This window comes from Suricata suricatta, chromosome 11 (genome assembly GCF_006229205.1).
Source record: "Suricata suricatta isolate VVHF042 chromosome 11, meerkat_22Aug2017_6uvM2_HiC, whole genome shotgun sequence".
Classification (NCBI taxonomy): Eukaryota; Metazoa; Chordata; class Mammalia; order Carnivora; family Herpestidae; genus Suricata; species Suricata suricatta.
The window spans coordinates 96,470,674-96,495,555 of record NC_043710.1 but is presented as its reverse complement, the minus strand read 5'-3'; the positions used below and the strand labels follow the sequence as shown (position 1 = coordinate 96,495,555).

At 38.7% G+C, this 24,882-nt stretch overlaps 1 protein-coding gene across 2 annotated transcripts in view; it reads left to right on the top strand.

The window, feature by feature from the left end:
• Positions 1–24,882, top strand: part of DYNC2H1 (dynein cytoplasmic 2 heavy chain 1) — a 312,370-nt gene that overhangs the window by 128,321 nt on the left and 159,167 nt on the right. The window contains exons 62-71 of one of the 2 annotated variants that reach the window (XM_029956591.1): positions 743–884; positions 1,474–1,583; positions 3,611–3,631; positions 5,183–5,281; positions 7,079–7,202; positions 15,341–15,504; positions 17,429–17,548; positions 18,082–18,216; positions 19,957–20,100; positions 22,628–22,717. In XM_029956591.1, coding sequence (XP_029812451.1) covers positions 743–884; positions 1,474–1,583; positions 3,611–3,631; positions 5,183–5,281; positions 7,079–7,202; positions 15,341–15,504; positions 17,429–17,548; positions 18,082–18,216; positions 19,957–20,100; positions 22,628–22,717 — 1,149 coding nt within the window. The remainder of the gene's footprint in view (positions 1–742; positions 885–1,473; positions 1,584–3,610; positions 3,632–5,182; positions 5,282–7,078; positions 7,203–15,340; positions 15,505–17,428; positions 17,549–18,081; positions 18,217–19,956; positions 20,101–22,627; positions 22,718–24,882) is intronic. The other variant, XM_029956592.1, reaches the window with a different exon arrangement.

Genomic DNA, 24,882 nt, shown 5'->3' with positions numbered 1-24,882 from the left:
TGCTTGTCATATCCACTTGCAGATATCCCATAAATTTGTCTTCTGTCTTTAATATCAGTTCTTTTACTTATTTTTTACGTAAATTCTCCTCTAACTTGTCCCTCTCCTATCTGACCCTTAAATTGGTTTGTACCTCATTTGTCAGCTGAATAATCTTTATAAACCCAGTCTTGTTACATCCCTCTCTGCCCTGTTTAAACACTTCTGGTGGTTCATTACTGGGTGGGTTACAGTAGAAGCTCCTTTGTGTGCATGGAAATCCGGTCTACCTCTCTTTTCACTACTACTGCATTGCTACTTTTCCTGCTCAAGTTTATGCTGCAGCCACACTGTAGTTTTAACTAGTCTCCATGCATTTTAAAGATTTTGTTTTGTCCCTTGCTATTACTCTCTGTACTTATTTGTAGTTTACAAAGTGATGCTAATTCACAGTATTTAATTGTAATTGGGATAAAAATTCTACTTCCTAGAAATCATTAGGAACTTTCAATGACAAAATATGTTCATCTTTACAAATAATGTTGAAATTTCATACATGTAAAAAATTTCAGCAGGGTCTAAGATCTTGTTGATACTTTTAAACTTTCACAATTGTATGCACAACAGGGGTTATTACTTTAAATTGGTAAATGATTTTTTTCTACAGTCAAAACTCTAATTATTGAAGCTGTCATGTTTTTCACATTTTACAACATATCCATACCCCCCTACCCCAACACCCACTCTCTCTTTTCTTGTCCAGGTTGCAGAGATAACAGAGGAATTAGCTACTCTCCCTAAGAGAGCTCAGCTAGCTGCTGCATTTATTACGTATCTTTCTGCTGCTCCTGAGGGCCTGAGAAAAACCTGTTTGGAAGAATGGACCAAGTCAGCTTGTCTTGAAAGTTTGTACATAGTCATTCATGTTTTGAAATTTCAAGATACTAAAAATATATATTTTGGTTTTTGACATTTTACTTTTACTAAATGAGGAAAAATTTTTATAAGCTAAAAGAAACCTAATCTACTTTAGATTTGCTCAGTTCTACAGTTGTTCTCTGAATTGTTTTGTTACAATGCTCTTATATTCCTAAAATCACTCTATGAAACTGAGAGCATGGTTATTGTTGATAATGTATGAATGCAGTTAAATATTTTAATACATTAATTTTCATAATATTTTCATAGTATAGAATGAGATATAGGAATTCCAATATTCCTTATGAATTTTGTGGTTTTCACAAATAATTATAATTGTGAAACATTTATTAAAGATAGAAGAAATATAATTTGACTTCCATTCTTTTGCACTTCTGGTTTTAAACTCCACTGCCCTCCCCCTGGCCCCCTTAGCTTTCGGTGCTAAAGTGGGAGGAATGGATTGAGTATTAATGATCGTCTTAGGACTTTTGTTTGAGTGCATTTTAAATAGTTTTCTTCCGTTTCCTTTATCAAGTACACGATCACTATAGTGAAATATTAATATCTTTTCAGAATTTGATCTAAGGAGATTTCTTTGTACTGAAAGTGAGCAGCTAATTTGGAAAAGTGAAGGCCTACCGTCAGATGACCTTTCCATAGAAAACGCTCTTGTTATCTTACAGGTAATCAATCAATTTTAATTTTTCATTAGAATTATTCCTTCTGAAGCGTACCCCAGGAAGTACCTTGTTCAAATTCTTAGGCTTTCACAGTTCTTTTTTTTTTGTAACCTCAAAGTGAAGATATTTTGGTAATGAAAGTCCATTTATAATTCAGTTGGTGAATCTACAGTTTTCAGTATAATATGTTTTTTAGCTTAATAGAAAAATACAAAGTGGTATTATTCTCATGACAAAAATTTCTAAACTGAACTCCCTAATCGTAATAGAAATAATTAGGAGTAACCCAATTCACCTGGTTATAATTCCCTTATCTACAGTATATTATTTTACATTTTTATTTTATTTTTTATTGTATAACAAAGTTATACAAATTGAGGATGAGATAAGTTTTGGGTTATAAGTTAGAGATGAAGATATGCATTTTCTGAAAATTTTTCTTTCACATAATGTATATTTCTCAAAAGTCATTACTTAAACATTAAATTATTACAACCTTATTAGCAATGAATGTGAAAATCAAATTCCAACTAATGTATACAAACTGATAATTTTTTCAAATGAAGTATGATTTTTTAGCACTAACTTTTGGTTTACCTTTCTTTTATGTAACATGATTGGAAGATATTTTTCCCCGTCAGAGATAGTTTTGTTTTTTCCAAAGCAGTAGCTTATACTCCCTTCTCTGTACCTCTGTAACTCCATAGCTCCAAAGATAGCTTGAACGTGATGCTCCTTTTTAGGCAACACACCATCGGGTCACGGGATTTGTATGCTGGGCCCTGCGCTCCTGCAGGGTTTCCTTTGGTTAGACAGTTAGACCTGTTTACCAGCTGACTGAATTTGGCTTGTTATGTTTCTGCCTTCCCAGGGGAGAAGTTGCTGACCAAAGATTCAACAGTTTTGACTTTTTGAGAATTTGATTCGCTTGTTCTCTTATTTTAAAAACATTTTCCTTCAATAGTTTTATAAATCTGTTGCTGTAAATGTATACATAAAAAAAATTCATTACATTATATAATAAGTATGTGCTTTTTATTCTATTTGTTGTTACTTCTCCAAAGTTTTCTAATGACCTCTTCCTTTGTCAGCAATCCAAGAAAACATTCTTTTGCAGATTTAAAAAACATATAGTTTAAGTAAAACTCTTTTTTTTTATTCCATGAGAAATGGGGGGTGAGCATTTAGAAAAAATGTATTTGTCACAGTAATTGTTTTTTCCTGATTATAGTAATTGTAAATATTTACTTTTGTATTCTGAATTATCTTTTATGATGAATATAGGGAAAATTGTGAAATTTTAATAACAAGGTGAGATTTACTTTGTATTTAATATTGCCACATTTTTTGCAGATTGTTAGATACATTTATATGACAAAACAACCATTTGGAAGAATTTGCTGGAGTCATTAGTTACTGTGTTGGGGTGAGTTGGCCACTATGGTCAACCTTCTGTGTCAGTTGTAAAATATTCCAGATTTGGAGTGAGCTCTTGCATTTAAGGTTGTGATTGGATAGCACATGTGTGTGAAATCTTCTCATGGGATATAAGATATCATAGTTATAAGATCATATAAAATTTTACAAGATCATGTGACTTGAACTGCTTTCTAGCAGTTTCTCTGCTCCACCATAGAATCTTGTGTGCACTTGATTATAGAATTTTCAGTTTTTGTTTCTTTCTGGGATGTGAAGTCATCCAGGGTAAGGATATGTATCTTACTACTTTCTGTATCCTTCATACCGTCTTACGTAGCGGTTAGTCACCACATGGTAGATGAAGGAGTGCATGAATGAATGAAAGTTGAACATTTTGGGACCTATTATAATTTGTTGTGTATAGAATTTACATTTAATTATGGATCGCACACCTAAGATATATCATAGAGATTTGTCTAAATCTCTCTGGAGGAGTACAAATAAGATGAATACAAACCTGTAAGTACTCTTTGAAGTTAAGCTAATTTTTGGTGCTAAAAACATGATTTTTTGAAATGTTATCTTTTTTTTTTTTTTTTTAACTGCATCAGATCATTGGTTTAAAATCATGGGTAAGATTTTTTTTTTAACTTAAAATAATTGTTGTGGTTGGGCAAAAATCTCATTGACTTGTGATGTGTTGGCTATGGAATACATAAAATCAGATCTAAAGCCTAGGCGTAGCACATAAAAGATACTTAGGAGGATGTTCACTAACCACCACATATGCCGGGAGCAGCACACATATATGATGGAGCTGGGTGACCATCACACAGCAGGGGCCACCTTGCAAGCTGGAGATGCACTACTGGGCTGTGTGGTTTAGAGGGAATTTTAAAACAATAGCAAAGCTGTTTTAAAGTCAGTCAGTACTTTATTATCACCATTTCCTGGAACTTTTAAACAACATTGGTAAGAGCTGCTATTCGTGCCTGGGGCACATCGTCCCCACCCTCCTTGTTCTTGGTAAGTCCTGAAAGAACCTGTGAGTTCTTCGAAGTCTTCATTTCACTTGGATTTTTGTTTTCTTTTTGCTTTAAAAATATTTTTTTTATATGTTTATTTTTGAGAGAAAGAGAGAGGGAGAGAGACAGACCATGAGGGAGGGAGGGGCAGAGAGAGAGAGAGGGAGACACAGAATCCAAAGCAGGCTCCAGGCTCAGTGCTATCAGCACAGAGCCCGTAGCGGGGCTCTAACCCACAAACTGTGAGATCATGACCTGAGCCAAAGTCTAACACTCAACTGACTGAGCCACCCAGGTGCCCCCATTTTTTTTCTTTGCTTATCCCAATAGCACACAACTGCATTACCTTCTTAAACTAAATGTGAGCATTTAAGATAAAGTAGGCCAGTTGTTATTCAAATCGGATTTACTAGGTAACAATCAATGATTATTTACTTTTAAATTTACCAAAGTTACTTATTTATATATTTACATATATTTAAGTTAACCCTCTCTGTATAATTGGTTTACTCTCACCTGCCTAGTGGCATTGTGTGTTCAGTGCATTTCCCCTGGTTTCTAACTTTCTGATTGGTTCTGGGTATTCAGTAATGAATTGAGTTCCTAGTTTATTACATCTTAATCTGTAAGATATGTAATTTTTTCTTCTAGGATGCTCTTTCTATATAGTGTTAACTATATATAAGAATTAATGTCTGAAACATAACCAGTTATACTGGTAATTATTTCAGAACTACTTTTATGATTAGTTTGTTCTTCTCTTTTAAGCTCTTCATGGTTTATTCAACCAAAGACTAGATAAAGTTTGGGAATAATTTGTATATTTTAAAAGCCAGAAAGAGAGGTGCAGACGGCACCAGGCAGGGCGAGCTCTCCCTCGCTGTGTTGCTGATACACACCTCATCACTGTGGAGAACACAGGATCGTGCTCCTTTTACTGAGGTTGAATTTAACTCTCTCATATTCCTGATAGCTATATGTTTATTAATGCAGCCTCTGTGTGCAGCTAAAACTTGCACCTTTGTTTCCTCCGTATGGTTGTATATTTATATTCTCCAAAACCTGAAAGAAAAACTCCCTCAGTAACTGATGTATAGTTTTTAGGAAATTATTTACATTTAATGAAAACTTACAATTTTTTTCTTTTTTTGAAACTAGAGTCGAGTATGCCCATTCCTTATAGACCCTTCTTCTCAAGCTACAGAATGGTTAAAGACACATTTGAAAGACTCACGATTGGAAGTAATTAACCAGCAGGTGTGTAGTACTTATAATGTAGATATTGACTAGCAATAGCATCTATAGTGAACAGAATTCTGGGTCTGTATTCAGAAAACATAGGCTTACTGCTGTAATTTATCTGGCTTGGGACCTGGGGAAACAAAGATGATGAGTTGAACTTTAGTTTTCTCATTTGTAAATAAAAAAGGGAGGAAAATATTTGCTTGATTCCTCACATGTGCTAAGCATTAATCTAGGCCCTGGGAACTTACTGGTAAATGACGCAGCCACCGCCCCTGTCTGGTGGAGATACCAGTCTGGTAGCTGGAGGGACTATTAAATACGCGTTTACACTAAATTATGATTAAAGACATCAGTATAGGATCCCAGAAATGAAAGCCCCTGACTCCGCTTGGAGAAGAGCTCCTGGACTTCTAGCATTCCTCTGCCTTTTCTCAGTGCCTCTTACCATCTTCTGCTCCTCTGCTCCACCAGCGACCATCTCCGATGTGTCCGAGATTTGACATAGTGCTCAGTGAAGTGTAATCATAGTCTTTTGGGGGTCGTGATTTCTCACTGTCATATTTATCTTGCTGAGGAAATTATTTGGGGTCAGGTTTTGTTTTGTGGAAGGCCTGGTATATGATTAATTTTCTTTTTTAAATTTTTTAAAGATTTTAAAGAAAGATGCCAATTTTTTAGAGACAACAAGTGGAGGAGGGGCAGAGAGACAGACAGTGAATCCCTAATTGGCTCTGGGCTGTCATTGTAGAGCCCAATGTGGGGCTCGAACTCATGAACTGTGAGATCAGATGTAAATCAAGAGTCAGATGTTTAACTGACTGAGACACCCAGGTGCCCCATGATTAATTTTCATAGATATTCTTTGAGTGCTTGAACAATTATCTCTTTAAGACTTATTTCATTTATAAAATGAAGGTATTTACCTGATGTGTGTGTGTTAAGAATAACTGTAAATTAGACAATATATAAAATACTTTATGGATGGCTGAGAGGCTCAGTTGGTTAGACATCCAACTCTTCACTCTGGCTCAGGTCCTGGGCTCAGGGTTTGTGGGATGGAGCTCAACGTTGGGTTTTTTATTAACACAGAGCCTGCGTGGGGTATCTCTTTCCTTCTCTCCTTGCTCCTCCCCACTCGTGCTGTCTCTCTTTCTTAAAATAAATAAGTAAACATTTAAAAAATACTTTAATGCCACTTATGGTTTACAGGAGATTTTAATAATTATTATTCCAAATTTTTAATTTTTGTAACCATAGGTGGAGGCTTGATGGGATGTTTAAGACTCTTCTGCTAGCTAGAAAGCCTTAGAATTCTTGCATGATGATAGAGTTTTGTTCAGAGGTTGTTTTCACAGTGGTTAGACATACCATACTAAGAAAAGTTAGCCAGAATTCATCATTTGCCTTTTTTCTTTCATTCACTGTTTGATGTTAAACATAAGCAAAGTAGTTCTTATTAATACTTGGTGAGTAGCTTATATAACAAATTAGAAAACTTGTTTCTGCATCAAGTTGAAATTTTAAATTATAGTAGAAGATTGAAAAATCAAACTTTTTTATTGTTACTGTAAAAATCTTTATTTTTTGTATGTCTATGTTATGGAATCTATTTGATAATTCACTCTAATGATTCATCACCAAGTACTTATAACTAGAAAAGGAATCATGAATAATTTGAAATATTAACATGCATATTAAATTTTAAATATTCATGTTTTCCTTTTAATGTCTTCCTTCATTGTCTTTGAGAACATTTGTAAATATTCAGGTAGTAAAGGACTTACTACATATTCTTCTCTGTTGTCTCAGGATAGTAACTTCATCACCACGCTTGAGCTGGCAGTGCGGTTTGGCAAAACCCTTATCATACAGGAGATGGATGGTATAGAACCTGTTCTCTATCCGTTACTGAGACGAGATCTGGTCGCTCAAGGTAAATATTGGATAGTTCCCAGAGAATTAACTATTTTTAAAATTTCTGTATGTAATTAACTTCATAACTAACGGTGGTCTTTTCCTGTCTCGCTACTGAATCTAATGAAATGGAAATTTTTCTGGGTGAATGATGGGATGTCGTCCTAGTCTCACAGTGACGACGAATAAACGAATTCTTGAAGTGTGAAGTGCCCTTGTGGGAGGGGGCACTGTGTCCGGTCTCCACGCTGCTCCTCGCTGGAGTGATGTGGGGCAGAATAGTCACACTCAGGGCTGAAATGGTTTGCAGGGGACAGATAGAAAGCAAAGTCAGCAAAGAGAAAAAGCAGCAGGGCATGAAGTCACGAGCCCAGAAACAAGGTGCAGGCTTCTGTGTCTTCCTTCATTGGAGTCACATAGGAAGTGCCCACTGTCCCAGGACCAGGTTGAGGTGACACATATGAAATGTCATGTACCAAAGAAGCTTACTACATAGAAACTCAGGCCCTAGGTTTTTACTGGGGGCTGTTTTTTTTTTTAATGTTTACTATTATTATTATTGTTATTTTTTTTGAGAGAGAGAGAGACAAAGCATGCGTAGGGGAGGGGCAGAGAGAGAGGGAGACACAGAATCCGAAGCAGGGTCCCGGCTCCATGCTGTCAGCACAGAACTCGACAGGGGCTCCAACTCCCGAACCTTGAAGCTGAAGTTGGTAGCTTAACCAATGAGGCACAAGGTGCCCACCGGGGGCTAATCATGTAAGCTCATTCTGCCTGGCATGGAGCAGAATTCTAGTTCCCCAAACAAAAAAGCAAGTGCCCAGCATAAACTACATTATTTGTACAGTTTAAACACAGCCACTCTTACATCTTCTGGGTATGGTAAGAACCCTCCCCAAATCCAAATTCCCAGAATCCTCTAATGGGCCCATGTCATAAGCAGGACTTTGTGGGGTGGCACAGTCTCAGGACTGCTGTGTCCCCCTTCCTGCACAGGTGCCTAAGCCAGCCTTTGACGAGTAGAAAGTGATACTCTAAATTCAAGCCCACGTCGTCCTTATACATACATGTCTGCACTTGTTTACACCGCACATGACTTCCACTTCATTATTCATACCCACACTGCAAGGTTCAAATACAAATTGGAGGAATTGGGCAAATCAGGGACCTAGGGTAAAATGCATTTATTGATCACCTGCTATTTGACACCTCATTGTGCTTGGGCTGGCAGTGGCTGATGTGTTGTGAAGGGAGCTGTAGTAGTGCCTTTGTGACCTGGGGTTACCTTTGACACCAGTCTCTGGTCTCATGTTGTCTCTTCTCCACTGGTCCTTACTCAGATTTGTTGACCCCCTCCTGCTATCCTGTCTTAAAGGGGAAGTGGAAATGAAACTTGAGGGCCATCTGGATTTGTCCCTTCAGTCTGTGTTTGGCCCTTGAGGGCTCACTCAATATAAGCCTCCTTCAGCTGTGGTTGGTGTCAGGTGTGGGCAGGGTCTGTGGCATCATCTGAGGATGGATGTTGACAAGGCCTCATGGAGTTGAGTCTGGTGCAAAGTTATGTATTTCACATCCTGATTGGTTCGCGTTATGAACCACTGTTCCCGATAGTTGTGCAGGGCTCTTGGGGTTAATCTGTTCATTTCAGTTTTAGGGAAAGAGAGTTCATCTCTGCCCTTAACCTCATTTTTTCCGCCTTTCTCCCAGGGTTGGATTTTATAATAGTTGAAATCTTTTATCCTCTTTGCATATATTTCAGATTGTCGTTTTCCAGCATGTTGAGTTGCCCGTAAATTGCCATTTTGTCATCATACATTTCTTTTGGGGACAGAGGAAAGCTGACCTAGAAACACATACAAAAGTCTATGTCCAATTTTATTTACATCCCCTGTCTAATCTAAGCAAAATGAACTGCCTTTCTACATACTGAGGTCAGTCAGCACAGATCATAGGACTGGAATATACTTTTCCTCCTCAAATTTGTGCTACTCAAAAATCCCCTCAACTGTGTACTGGTGGAAAAGAAGGGCAAGGGACAGCTCTTCTGCAGGTTCTCGTGGTTTTTACTTGCGGGATCATAAGTGCCTCGCTACTCAGCCCAACCAGAAGGTCTGTGTATCAGTTTGCACTTGGTAAGTAACTGAAGAGTGTGGACCAGCCAGCCTCTTAGAAGTTGTTGAGGGAGGGGCGCCTGGGTGGCTCAGTCGGTTAAGCGTTTGGCTTCGGCTCAGGTCATGATCTCACGGTTCGAGGGTTCAAGCCCCACGTTGGGCTCTGTGCTGACAGCTAGCTTGGAGCCTGGAGCCTGCTTCAGATTCTGTATCTTTCTCTCTCTCTCTCTCTGACTTGCCCCTGCTCTCGCTGTCTTTCTCTGTCTCTCAAAAATAAATAAAAAACATTAAAAAAAAAAAGTTGTTGAGGGAGAGCAGAGGCTGGTGTGGTGGGCAGATAGTTTAAGTTTTACTGCTAACAGACATCACAAGCATTTTTCATTGATCATTTCAGTCCTATGGTTATTTCATTTCCGTGTTGAGCTTGAGTCAGGATCAGAAATGATTGTAGAGAGGAAAGCTGAACATTCTGGTTGGCTTTTTAGTCCAGCTACTTCCTTTTCGGCCTGAGTGCTCCATTCAGGCATTTATTTGTGCAATAGAGAATTAAGTTTCTGATCAGTCGTTGGGTCTGATTCTAGTGGCTGGTTCTCCATATGGGTATGTCTCTCTGGTGGCCTGGTTGGACCTGGAGGGCCCCAGGACCTGAACACGGCCAGACCACCGCTTCTCAAACAGGAGTGGTTTTGTTCCCCAGGGAGCATTTGGCAAAGCCTGGTTGACAACAACTTGGGTGGTCTCTGGCAGAGAACCTCTGCCAGAACGCTCAGAGCCTCTCCCTGCAGGAAATAGTTTTCTAGCACAAATTGCCGGTAGGCTGAGGTTGGATAGCACTATGCTAGCTCACTGGTTCTGACCTATAAATCACCTGCACTGTTGTGGTTCAGTGACTTTCACTGTGGCCTTATTAGCCAAGGACACTGCCTGAAGTCAGCTCATTCGACAGGATCCTCAATGCTGTGGATTTTCAGAAATTGTATCTCGGGATAGTGGATGGCTGTATCATGCCTTTGGATTTTCTTACCTGAGATTATTTGCAGACATCTGTAATTCTGTGCATCTGAAGGACACAGGGGGTCAAAGGCAGCAATGATTACAGTTGTTAGATTCCTTCTAAAGGTGCCTTCTGCAGTTTTGTAGGAGTAGCCTTTCAAAACTAGCTGCACATTTGTTGGCCAGATACATAGGCTGTTGTAAAAATTCCAGGAATGAAAGATGCTGCTTCTAGCAGGCCAAGAAAGGAATCTGTTTCTTTCTTTCTTTGTATATAGTAGTTGTAAAGACAGCAGTTTATTCTTAATGGGCTGCTCCTGGGGCAATGGCCGTTTGGTTTGGTTATTTGATTGGCAGGGTTTTGTATTTGTCCTCACTTAAATCCTATTCATCTTTAGTCAGTCAGGCTTAGTACATTGAGTACAATGTGAGTAATTCTGTCGGTGGGGGACCATTACCAAAAAGGTTATCCATATAATGGGAAGTTCGGGTCCATAGGACAACTTGGATTTATGTAGCTCAGATGATGATACATTTCTGAAGAGTTTGGACCCATAAAGGTATACTGTATATAGTGTCTGTATCTGTTATAAATGTTGACGAGACCAAATCAAACAGTATTCTCGAACGTGGTCTAGGTTTGGAACTGAGATACTGAACAAACAAATTGGGACTTTCCCTAGAAAGAGAACAGGCAGCCAAATTTTGTGCTGGTTTCCAGTCATTCTGTCTCCATAGTTCCCTAAAGTACAATAAAGATTTTCTGTTTAGAAGAAAAAAAATGGTTAAAATTAACATTATCAATTACTCCATAGGTTAATTCTAGTGTAAGTCAAGATGATGCATTTGAGACTGTGTTGGATGTTATGACTTAGGACTTATATCTAAGGGTTCTTTTTAGACAGTGAGCCATTTACTTTGAAAAAATTTTTAAATTCTGTATCAAAATAATACATGCTTGGTTTACAAAATCAAATAGTACAGAATGGCAACTATGTTCCATTCCTCCCCTCTGTAAGGTCTGATAGATGGAGGCAGAGGCGAGAGGAAAGACAGAGACCAAGTTATGGAGCCAAGAAGGCCTTTATTGGAGTCTGCAATCCCCGGGCGAGGTTCCGTGACTCTGGAGTAGGGAGTCAGGGAAGTCTCATCTGGTATGGGAGAGCAAGGTGTTTTATGGGTGCAGGAGTTCCGGGTTTGAGCTCAGGTGGGCTGATAGCCAAGTAGGGGCATCTTTGGATGGTGGCAGGATTCAATTGGCTGTCCACTTCGGTGGGGAGGGGGACGTTGGAATTCCATGGTGAGGCATTCCAGTTTGAGACAGTCCAGATTGGAGAGTGGGGGTCGTCGGTCCCTGGCGGTGCCTGGAACTATTATCTGACCCGCAATAAAGTGGCCGCTGGTGCTTTTCAAATGGCGAGGGTCATTCCAGGGTTGCAGGTGGGGGTTGTCCGTGCTCGCAGCTCTCCACAGCAAAGTGGCCGCTCAGTCGCCTTCCCATGGCAACTCTTACACCCTCCTCATGGCTAGTCCTACTCACCAGAGAGAGCTAGTTGTTTTCAATATTAACATTTTATTAAAATATGCAGGTGTGTGTACAGTTTATGCATTTTTACAAACAGAATACACCTGTGTAAGCTTTCAGATCAAGCAAGACCTAGAACTGTATCTGCACCCCAGAGCTCCCTAATTGGCCACTCTTCAGGATAACCATGGCTGGACATGCAGCAGCATGGGTAATTTTGCCTGTGTCCGTATGCTGCATCCACAGGACAAAGGGCGCGAGCACCGAGTCCCGTAGCGCTGGCCTGGCTCTCGTGGCCTGGCTGTGCGGTTGTCCTGGTGAGTGTACCTCATTCTGCAGCACCAGCATCCCGCAGCTCATCTGTGACCGTCCTCTTGTCTAAGCGCAGGAGCAAGAGTACTTCCCGCACCGCAGAAGTGACCACACATCTTCCTCTCTCAGCAGCTTTGGTGACTTCTGCTTTTTTTTTTAAACCGTGTATAATGTAGTTCTACTCCATTTTCCTCACCTCCTGGACAAATCTTATTAAGATACCAGTCATAGAATTGTCTGTTCTTTCTGATAGCATCTATTCCCCATCAAAACCACACTTAGTTTGAACTGCCTTCCGATTACCTAACGTAAGCCTCAGTCCTGTAACAGGGGGCTCAATACCCTCTTCCTAAGACAGCGCATTTTCTTAGGATGATCCGTCTCTCATTGCAAATTGGCAGCAAATGTGAGCTGAGGCCCTGTAAGCACTGGATTTATTTTGTATGTTTGTATCCTATAATTTGTGTGTATGTCAGGTTTAAGTTATATATATTTTCAAGCATTTATTCACTTCAAATTGTCAAATGTTTTGCTGTATATTTCATATAATGTTCTCATAACTTTAATTTCAATTGGTTTTGTAATGATGTCTCCCTTTATCCTGACATGGATAATGTTTTTCTTTCTTTCTTTTTTTTTTTTACCTCTATCAGTCTTTGATAAAGGTTTATCAGGTTTACTAATCCTTTCAATATACCAACTTTTAACTTTGTCAGTTTTCTTTATTGTACTTTTGAACTGGTTTTTGCTGTTTATTATTTTATGCCTGTTATTGCCTTACATTTTCTTTGGTGTTTTTTTTCCCTAGATTTTTGTGATGGAAATTCAAAATACTGATATTCTCTTTTTTAAAAATATATGCGTTTATGCCTATAAATTTCCCTCTGAGCTCTTCATCAGCTTCATAACATATGTTTTGATTCCTTTGATTCATCGAATTACTTAGTTCTTTTGTTGTTACATAATTTCCAGGGAGTTGTAGTTTTTCAAGTTCCCTTTTTTGTTTTTGATTTACATAACTCTATCCTGGCCCAGGGAGCATCCTCTGAAGTATTCATTTGTTTCTATCCTGTCAAAGTTTTCTCTGTGATCGGGCATTGGTTAATTTTCATGTATGTTCCGTGTACAGTTGAAAATTATGTGAAATTTGCTTGTTTTAATTTTTTTCTAAAGTCAGTTAAGTTTATTAATAGTGTTATCTGCTGTATTGATTTGATTTTTTTTGTTTTCTTCTATTTATTGCGAGATTTCTTAAAAGTTCTATGATTTTGAATTTGCTTTGCTTTTATAGTTCTTTCAGTTTTTGCTTTAAGTATTTTGAAGCTATGTTTTGGGATGCATACATATTTGAAAATGTGTTATCTTCCTGTTTGGATTATTTTCTTTATCATTATGAAATGTCCTACCTTTTCTTCAGAAATGTTTCAGGTTTTAGGGACGCCAGGGTGGCTCAGTTGGTTTGGCTTCCATCTTCAGCTCAGGTCATGATTTCACGGTTCGTGGGTTCAAGTCCCACGTTGGGAGCTGTGCTGACAATTCAGAGCATGGAGCCTGCTTCAGATTCTTTGTCTCCTTCTCTCTGTGTTCCTGGCCCCTGCCCACATTCTGTCTCTCTTTGTCTCTCAAAAAGTAAAAAATAAACATTAAAAATTAAAAAAAAATAAATGTATTAGGTTTTAGAGTCTGATGTTAGAATGGTTACTATACTTTGAGGAGTTAGTGCTTGCATTACTTTTAATTCTTTTTTTTATTCTTTTACTTTCAATTTTCTATTGACCTTCTTTCTAAAGGGTGCTTCTCATAAGCAGTTTATTATCTGGTTTTGCATTTTCAGGCACCACACTGCCCTGATATTTGTCCTGTAAGTTTATGCAGCTGACCAGTTCATGCAATACCTGAGACAGTTTTCTAATTCACCTGATTTCTTTTGATAAAACATTTTCTGTATATTTTTAATGGTCATCCTGCATATAACAATATATAACTTGAACTTGTTATTTTAATACAAATAAAATATTTTGCCACTTCTTTTCCATGCACTTTAACTCCACATCCCCTTCCTGTCTTTGCATCATTGTCATGGCCCACATGATAATTACTGTTTTTAAAGTTGGTACTTCTACAGATATTTCCTTTCTACTGCTCTTAAATTCTCTCGGCATTTCCATTATCTTGTTTCCAGCGAGATTGTTTTTCTCAATTTTACTTCCAGTGTAGTTAACATCCAGTGTTGCGTTAGCGTCAGACTGCGTCACCCTGACTCCGCACCTCTGCCTGTTGGTGGTGCCCGTGGCGGGGAGAGCGCTCTCACTCCCCATCTCAGTTACGTGTCTTCTGTCTGAACTGTTTCCTTTTGTGTTTCGTTTAGTAAAGGTCCACTGGAAACAAGCTTTTTCTTGTATTTTTGAAGGATATTCCTTTTCTTTCCGACATGGAATTTTGTGTTGGTATTTATTTTCTTTAGCGCTTTCAAGTTTTTGTTCCTTCATCTTCTAGCTTATATCATTCCTATTGAGAAATCACCTTGCTGGTTTTACTGTTGCTCTTTTATAAGTGAAGTGTCATTTTTCTGTGGACGCTTTAGAATTTTTCTTTGTCATTGGTTTTCAGTGGTTTGATTATGATGTCCTTAAGATTGGTTTTCTTTTCATTTATCCTGCTAAAGTTATCTTGAACCTTTCCAGTGAATGTAGAAGTATTTCATTTTAAATTTGTGTTTCTCTGATAATGATTGTGGTTCAACATTACTTTGATAGATTTTTGGACATATGTTGATGATTCTTCATAAATCATTGAGTTATTTTCATATTAACTTAAAAGCTTTTAAGTAAAAATTTAAAATCTGTTCTGGGGTTCCCAAAAATTCCATACAATATTTTTCTTAATCTCTGAAAATTATCTTTGAAAACATGTATTTTGTTCTTAAAAATATTTTTTGTAAAATTAAAATTATAAGTTATGGTATAATTGTTGATTCATTCCTCTGTATATCTTGTAGAGTGGATATCATTGTGTAACCTTATTTGTATAAATGCTGATTTATTGGGCATTCTGGTTATTAGTCTCTAGGTAGCATACTTGTTTTGTACTCTACTGAAAAGCTTCTAAACTATCAGCTATTTAGAAATACTAGGAAATATAAATTATACTTTTAAATGTCATGTAGTAAAAGATAGACTATTGAAGTCAACTAATAATTTCATTTTTAAAAAACAGGGCCGCGTTATGTGGTACAAATAGGTGACAAAATTATTGACTACAATGAAGAATTCCGCCTTTTTTTGTCAACAAGAAACCCCAACCCCTTCCTCCCGCCGGATGCAGCCTCCATCGTCACGGAGGTTAACTTCACTACCACGAGAAGTGGGTTACGAGGACAGGTACGTGCTGGCAGCGCGCCACCTCCGAGAGCTTCTGTAGCGCTGGGAACGCGTTATTTGGAATTGGAATCTATCTTTGAAGCTGATTATCATTTAAGCTTCTGGAAACATCTTGAATATATTTGCGAGCAGTAAAGAGAATTGCAAGAATATATTAGAGAAGTGAAGCATTCAGGTTTCCTTTATCGTTTGTGTTAGACTTTTGTCATTAATGTCAAATTGCTGCTGCTTCCCATGTCACTCTAATTTTGTGGGCTATTTCTTGTCATGTGTGGTAGAATTGGAGATAAAGAAGAATCATAGACTACGATCAGCTGCTTTTTAATGGTGAAAACTGAAGTTTCATTGTGAAAGTTGTATTTAATTGACTTATTTGGCTAGTTGAACAAGGGTGTTTGATTCCTCATCTGATGTTTTTTTTCCCCCACTAGAACATATGCCTCTTTGTTTTTTTGTTTTTTAATTTTTTAATATATATTTTTTTTAATTTATTTTTGAGAGACAGAGCGCAAGCAGAGAAGAATCAGAGAGAGAGGGAGGTATACAAAATCTGAAGCAGGCTCCAGGCTAGCTGTCAGCACAGAGCCCGACACAGGGCTCGATCCCACAAACTGTGAGATCATGACCAGAGCCGAAGTCGGATGCTCAACTGACTGAGCTACCCAGGCACCCTGAACATATGCCTCTTTGAATTCCCTGTGTCTGTGTATGACTCTCTACACTTTAGAATATTACATGAATCTCAAAGTGAGTTTTTATATCTAGACTTTTACTTACGTATTTCCTTCCTCATTCTCCTTTTAAAGACATTGTGCCTGTTGACTTCTTAATCTTTTTTAAGGATTATTTGGAGAGAGACCACCAGCAGGGTAGAGAGAGAGAGGGAGAAAGAGAATCCCAAGCATGCTCCACACTGACAGCACAAAGCCTGACTTCGGGCTTGAACTCACAAATTGTGAGATCATGACCTGAGCTGAAACCAAAACTCAGATGTTTAACTGATTGAGTCACCCAGATGCCTTGTGCCTGTTGAGTTTTTGAGTATCATTCAATGTTTCACTCTCCTAATAATTGTAGATTCTTTTTTTTAATGTTTATTTATATTTTAGAGAGAGAGAGTAGGGGAAGGACAAAGAGGAGACACAAATCCCAAGCAGGATCTAGGCTCTGAGCTGTCGGCACAGAGCCTGTCGCAGAGGTCAAACTCAGGAACCATGAAATCATGACCTGAGCCAAAGTCAGATGCTTACTTGACTAAGCCACCCTGGCACCGACATTGCTTTTAAAAATCACTTTATTAAGATTCAATTCATATACCACAGAATTCATCCATTTAAAGCATACAATTCAGTGTTGTTGTTTTTAGTGGACTTGAGGATAACTCTATGTCTAATATTTTTAAGGACAGACACACTTTCCCAAAATGACTGTGCTCTTGTACTTTCCCACCAACAGTTGTGTGAGGAGTCTACTTTGGCCCCAGGTGGCCAACATGTCTTTTTAATTGTAGCCATTCTAGTGGGCCCAAAATGGGCCTGCAATTTTCATGATAGGGTATTTTAAGGAAGTTATTTCTTTATTTGTTTATATGAATACTTATCATTAAAAAACTAGTTTCCATAGTTTTTATATATTTAATTTTATAATTTTAGAACTCAGTATTACATATTGATAAGTAATGAAATTTCTTACAGATGTCCTGTAATATTTAATATTTTATTGATCAGTTTAACTATTTGCCTCTTTTTCTGGTCAGAAATAATTGTGAAGTGTCTCATGTTTAACTAGAAAGAATCAAATGAAGTACATAATATCATAATAATTGTGATATTTGGTCAAATGTAAGGCCTGTATGTGGGAAGTTTATGTTTGTTTTGTTTGAACTTTACCACTAGAATAATTTTGACTTAAATTTTTTTTTAAGCTTTTGGCTTTAACTATTCAGCATGAGAAACCTGACTTAGAGGAACAGAAAACAAAACTGTTGCAACAGGAAGAAGATAAGAAAATACAGTTAGCCAAGCTTGAGGAATCTCTTTTAGAGGTAGGTTGTAGTCATTTGGGAAGCTTTCTTAGTTATAGTCATTAAAAACTTAAGAGTATTTTTTAATAGTGACTTCAGCATGTTTTTGGTTATGTCAGGGACATGTCAATATATATATCTTAAAATCAGAATTAAAAGAGAAAAAAGTAGGTATCTTGGGATACAAGACCTTAAGGAGTAATGGTTATGTGTAAGACAAGTGATTTTTATGTATTACTACTGTCTTTATGCTGCATTATTTCACTAATATTTATTACATGCTCAGAATTTCAAATAGTGTTAAAATATAGCATGAAATTATGATTTATTCTGTAATGTTAGTTTTTATTAGATTGCTAAAATTAATACATATGCATATAGTATATCATGATTTACTGTATCATTCTTATAAACTATAGAATGTTGAATTTCTTTTAAAATAATGTAAGTTTTCATAAACATCGTCAAATTAATGCTAGCTAATATGGGCTTCTTTTAATTGATTATTTTAATATGTATCGTACTATTCATGTTATTTTGTTAATTTTTACTAGACACTTGCCACATCTCAAGGGAATATTTTGGAAAATAAAGATTTGATTGAATCTCTGAATCAGACGAAAGCAAGCAGTGCACTTATTCAAGAGTCACTTAAAGAATCTTACAGACTCCAGATTTCTCTTGATCAAGTAATTATTGCCTTTTTTGTGTGTGTGATCTTCTATCATGTTTTCTTCAATTTTATGTTAATCTGATTAAAAATGTTGAATGAGGACCTGAGGGGAATGATGATTGTGAGCTGCTGCCGAGGGGTGGCGTGGTGCCTGTGGCATCGAGGGTTCGGCCTCCTGCAGGTTCCAGGCGTCACACTGCTCACATTCTGTGACTACAGTCTACACTGAAATTGAAAAGTAATGTATGGAAAATGGCCACTTTGCCATTCTTGGAGCTTTTTAAAATTAAAGCATGTTTAGGGGCGCCTGAGTGGCTCAGTCGGTTAAGCCTCCGACTTTGGCTCAGGTCAGATTTCACGTTTGTGGGTTCGAGCCCCGCGTCAGGCTCTGTGCTGACAGCTAGCTCAGAGCCTGGAGCCTGCTTCTGGTTCTGTGTCTCCCTCTCTCTCTGACCCTCCCCCTCTCATGCTCTGTCTCTTCTGTATCAAAAATAAGTAAAGCATAAAAAAAAATTAAAGCATGTTTAAATACATTAATTAAGAGCTTTAAGATGTTTTTTTCCCCACTAAAAACAGTTTTCTTCCCTATTCATCATGGACCCCATGATTGTGATGATCTGAACTATTTTCTTATAAATGCTCAAAATGCTTTTTGGCTTACTTTTTTGATAGTTCCTTTTGCAAAATTCTAACCCAAATCCAAAACATAAATATCTTTTCTTCTCCTACCTTGCTGGGATTGAGGTTTGCCTGAGGAGGAACAGATCCCAGACAGATGAATGTGACCGAGTGCCCAGGCTCCAGCCTGACCATGCTGTCACTGACATCCTTTAATTCTTTGCCAGTCATCTCACTGACTTTTCAAGTTTCCTTTCAGTATTTTTCAGCTCTTGCTCAAATTGTACACTTCTGTATCGTTACTTTCTCACTCTTTTTTCACAGAATGGGCTCTGTGGAAACCAAAGCACGAACAGATTTACAGCCCAAATCTCATCCAGCCACCTGGTTTTCTTTGCCAGGGCTAAGGTTGGCAGATGCTGTACCTGTCATTCCTGATTTCACCACACAAGGATTTTGAACTTTATGGCCTTCTCTTTCTGAACAGGCATTGATGAGCCACACATGTAATTTTACTGATATCCTGTTTGTAACCCTGGTGCTCTGATCAGAGTAACAGTGATGTGGAGAACCTCCTCAGAGTCCCATTCAGACCTTTGAGGCCATTTGCTCACGCTTTACCTTCTGTCAGAGTGAAGGTCCCTGTGGACCCTGGCTGGTTCTGTGCTTGTGTCGAACAGTGCTAGGTGATTTGGTATTTGATGTGGACTCCCGTATGGTCTCTGGTCCGTCTGTCTGCACACCCACACGATTCATGGCTGTCACTCCTCTCCTGCAGGGACTGTAGCACCATGTGCTTTGTATTACCAAAACTCGTATGCTTCTGGAATGTACAGTTGTGTCACTTATTTTCTGATCACAACTGTGTGCACGTCTTCTTTCCCTAATGCAGGGGCCGGTGGTCCTCATTATGATCCACCCGAACCACTTCTACCTCTGTAATCAGAGAGGCAGAGAATTATTTAAAATATTGTCCTCTGGTGTTTTATAAAATAAGAAAAATTAGCTCATATTGTTCCTTTTAGTTATAAAATTCATTCTCGTCCTTGGTTGTGCGGGCGGCTCACGTGTGTGCAGTGGTCTGTATGTGGCAGTAAGGTCGGTGCTGAGGTGATTTTCCTGCCCCGTCTGTCCACAGGAGCGGGACGCTTACCTTCCCCTGGCTGAAAGTGCCAGCAAGATGTACTTCCTCATCTCCGACTTGTCCAAAATTAACAACATGTACCGTTTTAGCTTGGCTGCGTTTCTCCGACTTTTCCAGCGAGCTCTGGAAAACAAGCAGGTACGCTCTTGGTCGCTGCGTAGCTGATAGTGAATAAGAGGGATCACTTTACTAGGCATTTAATTTATAACAGTAATTTCCAGAGAAAACTTGTTTAGAATTGTTTCAGAAGACCCCTGTAACAAGTTTAAGCTGTATTTAAAGAAACAAGCTCCTTAATTGTGTTTTGTGTTCTTACAGACTACCCAGTGCGACAATCCTCTTAATGGAAATGTTTTAAATTCCAAGTACAAATTAATAAGTAATAGATTATCATTAAAAATGGTATAAAGATAAGTTATCGACATAATCTCCTTACTTGGGGAAAAGAACATTTAAAATTTCACTGTACATCTTCATCGTTTGAGGGTGTACCACATGCCAGGCCTTGTTGTAGGTGGTGGGGCTGTAGAAGTGTACCCTGCTCTCACGGCGCATATGCTCCCACGGGAAGGGTGTGTTAAAGGGTATTGATGGTTGTAGCCCAAAGGTGTCACACGTTCTTTGAGATAACTGTTACTGTCTTGTAGACAACTTCCACGTCATGAATGGAAACCTACGGTCTTGTTGTGAAATTTAAGGTTACACAATACTTTATTTAACCAGGTGCTGTATGAATGTTGTCTGGTTCCCCGTGCTGAGTAGCATATCACCCCCATCTTGGCAGTATTTTTCTTCTGCTTGTGGATTCTGTGGGGAATTTGGTCAGGGCAGAGCAGAGACGGCTTATCTCTGTTTCCCAGTGTTTGGGGCCTCAGGTGGGCCTTGAGGGGAGACAGGGAGTTTTCATTTGCATGTGTGCTGCCTAGGGAGGGTGGGAGGGCTGCTTGCTGACTGTCACACTGCCCCTGCTGGGCTTCCTCACTGCACAGAGCAGTGCATTCCTGGTAGGACATCTGGGGGACAAACGTGTGTCTTCCAGTCGGTAAGGCAGAACCTTCGTACCCCGGCCTTGGGTGGGTGTCCCGTGTGCTGTGTTGTGTGTGGTGGAGCAGTCACAGACCTGCCCGTGGTCAGGAGGAATGTCAAGGGATCTGGTCATGTTTTAAGGCAGCCACAGACATTTACAGTTTTTCTGTTTTCCAGCATTTTGCTTCTCTAGTTTATTTCTTGGGTAAATCCCTACATGGACGACTGGCACGGAAGGGCACATTTGTCAGCCTTTACCAGGTGCCGTCTCAGTAGCCGTGGAAGCACATGCCGTTGGTGCAGTAGACTGAGGCGGCGAGAGTGTCCTTTAGTCAAAAGTATTCATGTTAAAAGAGTGTGAGCTAGTATGAGAACTGATAGGCTAGCAGTTCTGACTAAACCCAACAAGAACATGGTATCTTCTGTGGTCCTGACAAGCGCATAGCCCAGCGTCTCCTTGGTAACCGCACTTCTTCCGTAGCATGGTTCTCGAATACAACTGTGTGTGTGTGTGTGTGTGTGTGTGTGTGTGCGCGCGCGCGCGCATGTGCATGTATTTGAATTTATTTTAAAAAGCAATAGAACCTTAAATATGTACAGTAAAAACCTTGCTTTCCAGTGTCTTGGAGTGGGGGGCTCTTTCTCACAATAGAGTGTCTCTCAGTGGACCCAGGGTGCCAGTTGACATGTGATGTGTGTTAATAGTGAAACAAAGAGGATGTTTACCATGCGAACCAGAAACAAGGAGCTGTCTCGGAACCTGCTGCTAACAGGCCCGAACCTGAGGTCTGCCGCATCGGAGCGCTGCTCCATAGGTGTTGTGCCAATTCCACACACTTCACAGCTTGTCCTGGATGGCTTTCTCTGAACTGTTGAGATTATTTTACTAGGTTTTTCCTTGTCAGTTAAAATCAAAAGGAAGTGAGAAAATTACGCCTCAATATTATACCAAAATTGAATTTTTCAAGGCATGTAAGGTCAAAATGCTCCCTGAGGTGACATGTAAGACTCATATGACACTTAGGGAAAAGACCAGCCTTGACATCTTCCTCCTCCCCCGTTTCTACTCTTTAGTAATCAAAAAATACCCATTAGTGGTATTTTCCAAATCATGGCAGTCCTGTACAATGGGGGTACAAAAACAGATAAAAAACTAAAGGTGGTATGATTTCTAAACAGCGTCAACATCAGTTTCTTGTCCACCCTTACTTAACATGGAGACTGTGGTTTAAGATAGTTTAGGTATGGATGAGAAGGTTGAGGTCACACTGTTTTGGGGCTTGATTGGTGATTATAACATGAGTAAGGATGTGGGTGCAACCCCCTGCTAAACGCAAGTTGGTATCAGAGCGGTATGGCCAATTCAACTCATATTGCATCACTGGGAATTGATTGTAATTTTTATTTATTGAAAGCTGTAACTCTATGCATTAAAGAAAAATACATCAAATATTTTTTATTGTATTAGTGTACAAATTTAGTGCACTTATTTTTTGGTCCCTTAAGTTGATTGACAAATTGTTCCCAAATCAGCTTTGAGTCTGGAGGAACATTTTAGAAGTATGATTAAACTATAGGGTATCATTTAACTGTTTCAAATTTCCTAATGGGTTTTCAATTTTCATGTTCTAATCTACAGGATTCTGAAAACACAGAACAGAGAATCCAATCTCTTATCAGCTCATTAAAGCATATGGTCTATGAATATATATGCCGTTGTCTATTTAAGGTAAGAAATATTTTTTTCATGTATAAAATACTACCTCAACTTTGATTTAATACACATTACTGTGAAATTATATAATCCTTTACCAACTAGAAACATATTAAAATTGCCCTTTTTGATATTTTCCCAGAGTAACATTCACTGCTAAGTGGGGTGTCTCTGACCTGGGGTGTGGTGGAATGACCGTGAAGGAGGGTTAGTTCGCTTCCCTCTGATCCTGCCCACAGCCACCGCAGGACGTTGTGATGCATCATTTAGATTATCTCCTAGCTCGGTCTCTCTGCCTCAGCACTGGTGACATTTGGGGCCACGTTGTTTGTTGTGGGGTCTGTTTTGTGGCACTTTCTCTACACAGTTGTTAAAATTCAAAATCTCTCTTGAAATTGCTTGGATGAGCAACTTGGTTCCTATTCCTGGAACTAATGCCTGGTCCCAAGTCATGGAATGTGTCATAGATGTCTTCCTATTTTAAGGGCCACAGAGGGATAGAAAATGAAACAAAGTTTAGAAAATTTTGAATATTGTAGAAAACACAGAGACTTTTTACTTAAGTTTTTTTTTCAAGTGTCAGTTTCTGAGTATTGGTTGAGATAGGTTGAGGAAGGGCTTTGTAATGGCAGTTAACTAAGAGAAATAGAGTTGTTGTGGCACAGTTCTACAGCATTCTTAGGACATCCTGAAAAAGATCGAGTTACTACATTCTGTAGAAAGGGACACTAATTTTTGTGATTAGAGTCATAATGTTGAAGATCTTTACTCGAGATAGAATAAGACCTTCAGATGCCGAGGGCTGTTGCTGGAAGGTGAGAGTCATAGCTGCCCATTTCTGCTGAGTTTTTCGTTAGTGAGAACCGTGGAGAGTCCCCGTCCAGTGGCTGTGGTGTATTTGTACTTTGGGGGTCCTACTTACCATTCTCTGCCGTTCTAAAAATCACCTGTTTAGCCCCGAGTTGTAACTTGTATACTTGAGGAATTGTAAGCAGATGATGTCAAAGTCCGATTTGTCACCAAAATGCTAGGGTTCTGGCTCTGAGGATGGCACGGTAGTGGTGTTTCATCGATCCTAGATCTCAAATCTCTAACGTTTGTAGGATTCATTACATCACGTGATACTTAAAAATTGTTATTACACAAACTTAAAAATATTTTCTGGAAGAGTTTGAACTTTGTGGACCCATATGGAAAACGCTGGTCACTCCCGCCTCTGCTCTGTTACGCTCAGCCTGTCCAGGGCTCGAGGCGTTCCGGACGCCCATGTCCTTTCTCTCCATGTGCGTGTGTAGTGACATTTTCAATGTTCCTTATTGTGTGTGTGTTGTGTCGCAGCTCTCTTCATGCAACAGGTCAGTGAGAGTGTGTAGCCTCATTATTCTTAGTAAGTGTGTATCCGTGTGTGGTTCATGCTCCTTTGTCGGCTGCTCTGTTGCTGGGAATTGCGGTGCCACCGTGAGTGCATGCCGCGGAGCTCCGCACACTCCTCTTTGTGTGCTGTGTGAGAATGCCTGTTCGTCAGCGTTCCTGACCGAGGTATAGGTGTGGGTCCAAGAATGCATACTTCCCAAATGATGCTGACTATTATCAAACCACCTTCTTAAAGTTTTTTTTTTTTTATCGTTTAATAATTCTATCCACAGAGTAATTGAGGTCTCTCCTTCCTTGCATCCTTTTCAATCCTGGATATTCAGTCCATTTTTATCAAGTTATGATTTATAAATATTTCCTGCCTCTGAATTTTTACTAAATGTTAATTTTTACTTCCTCCCTTATTTGCCCTATTTGCTTGTTTTCTTGGTATTTTAAAGAATAAGCTTTGCTTTACATGACAGATCTACTTTATTGTAATTGTTTTTTTATACTTTATTTTTTAATCATTGGATTTTTAAAAATTTTATGTTACTAAATTTTATTAGTTTTATAATGTAGCTTTAATCTGTATTTTCTAGTGAATATATTAAAGCTGTGAAGTTTCATTTCAATCCTCTTGACTAATAATAATAATTAATAATATATTTAATGCTTTTTTGCTTTCCTTTTAAGACCTCTCCACTAAAATAGGCTGTGATTTATTAAAGTATTATGGAGCTACACTTATTTTAAGGTGCAACCAAAATCCATATGAAAATTACATGTGTTATAAATTATTATTCCTGAAAAGTGTTTAAGTCAAA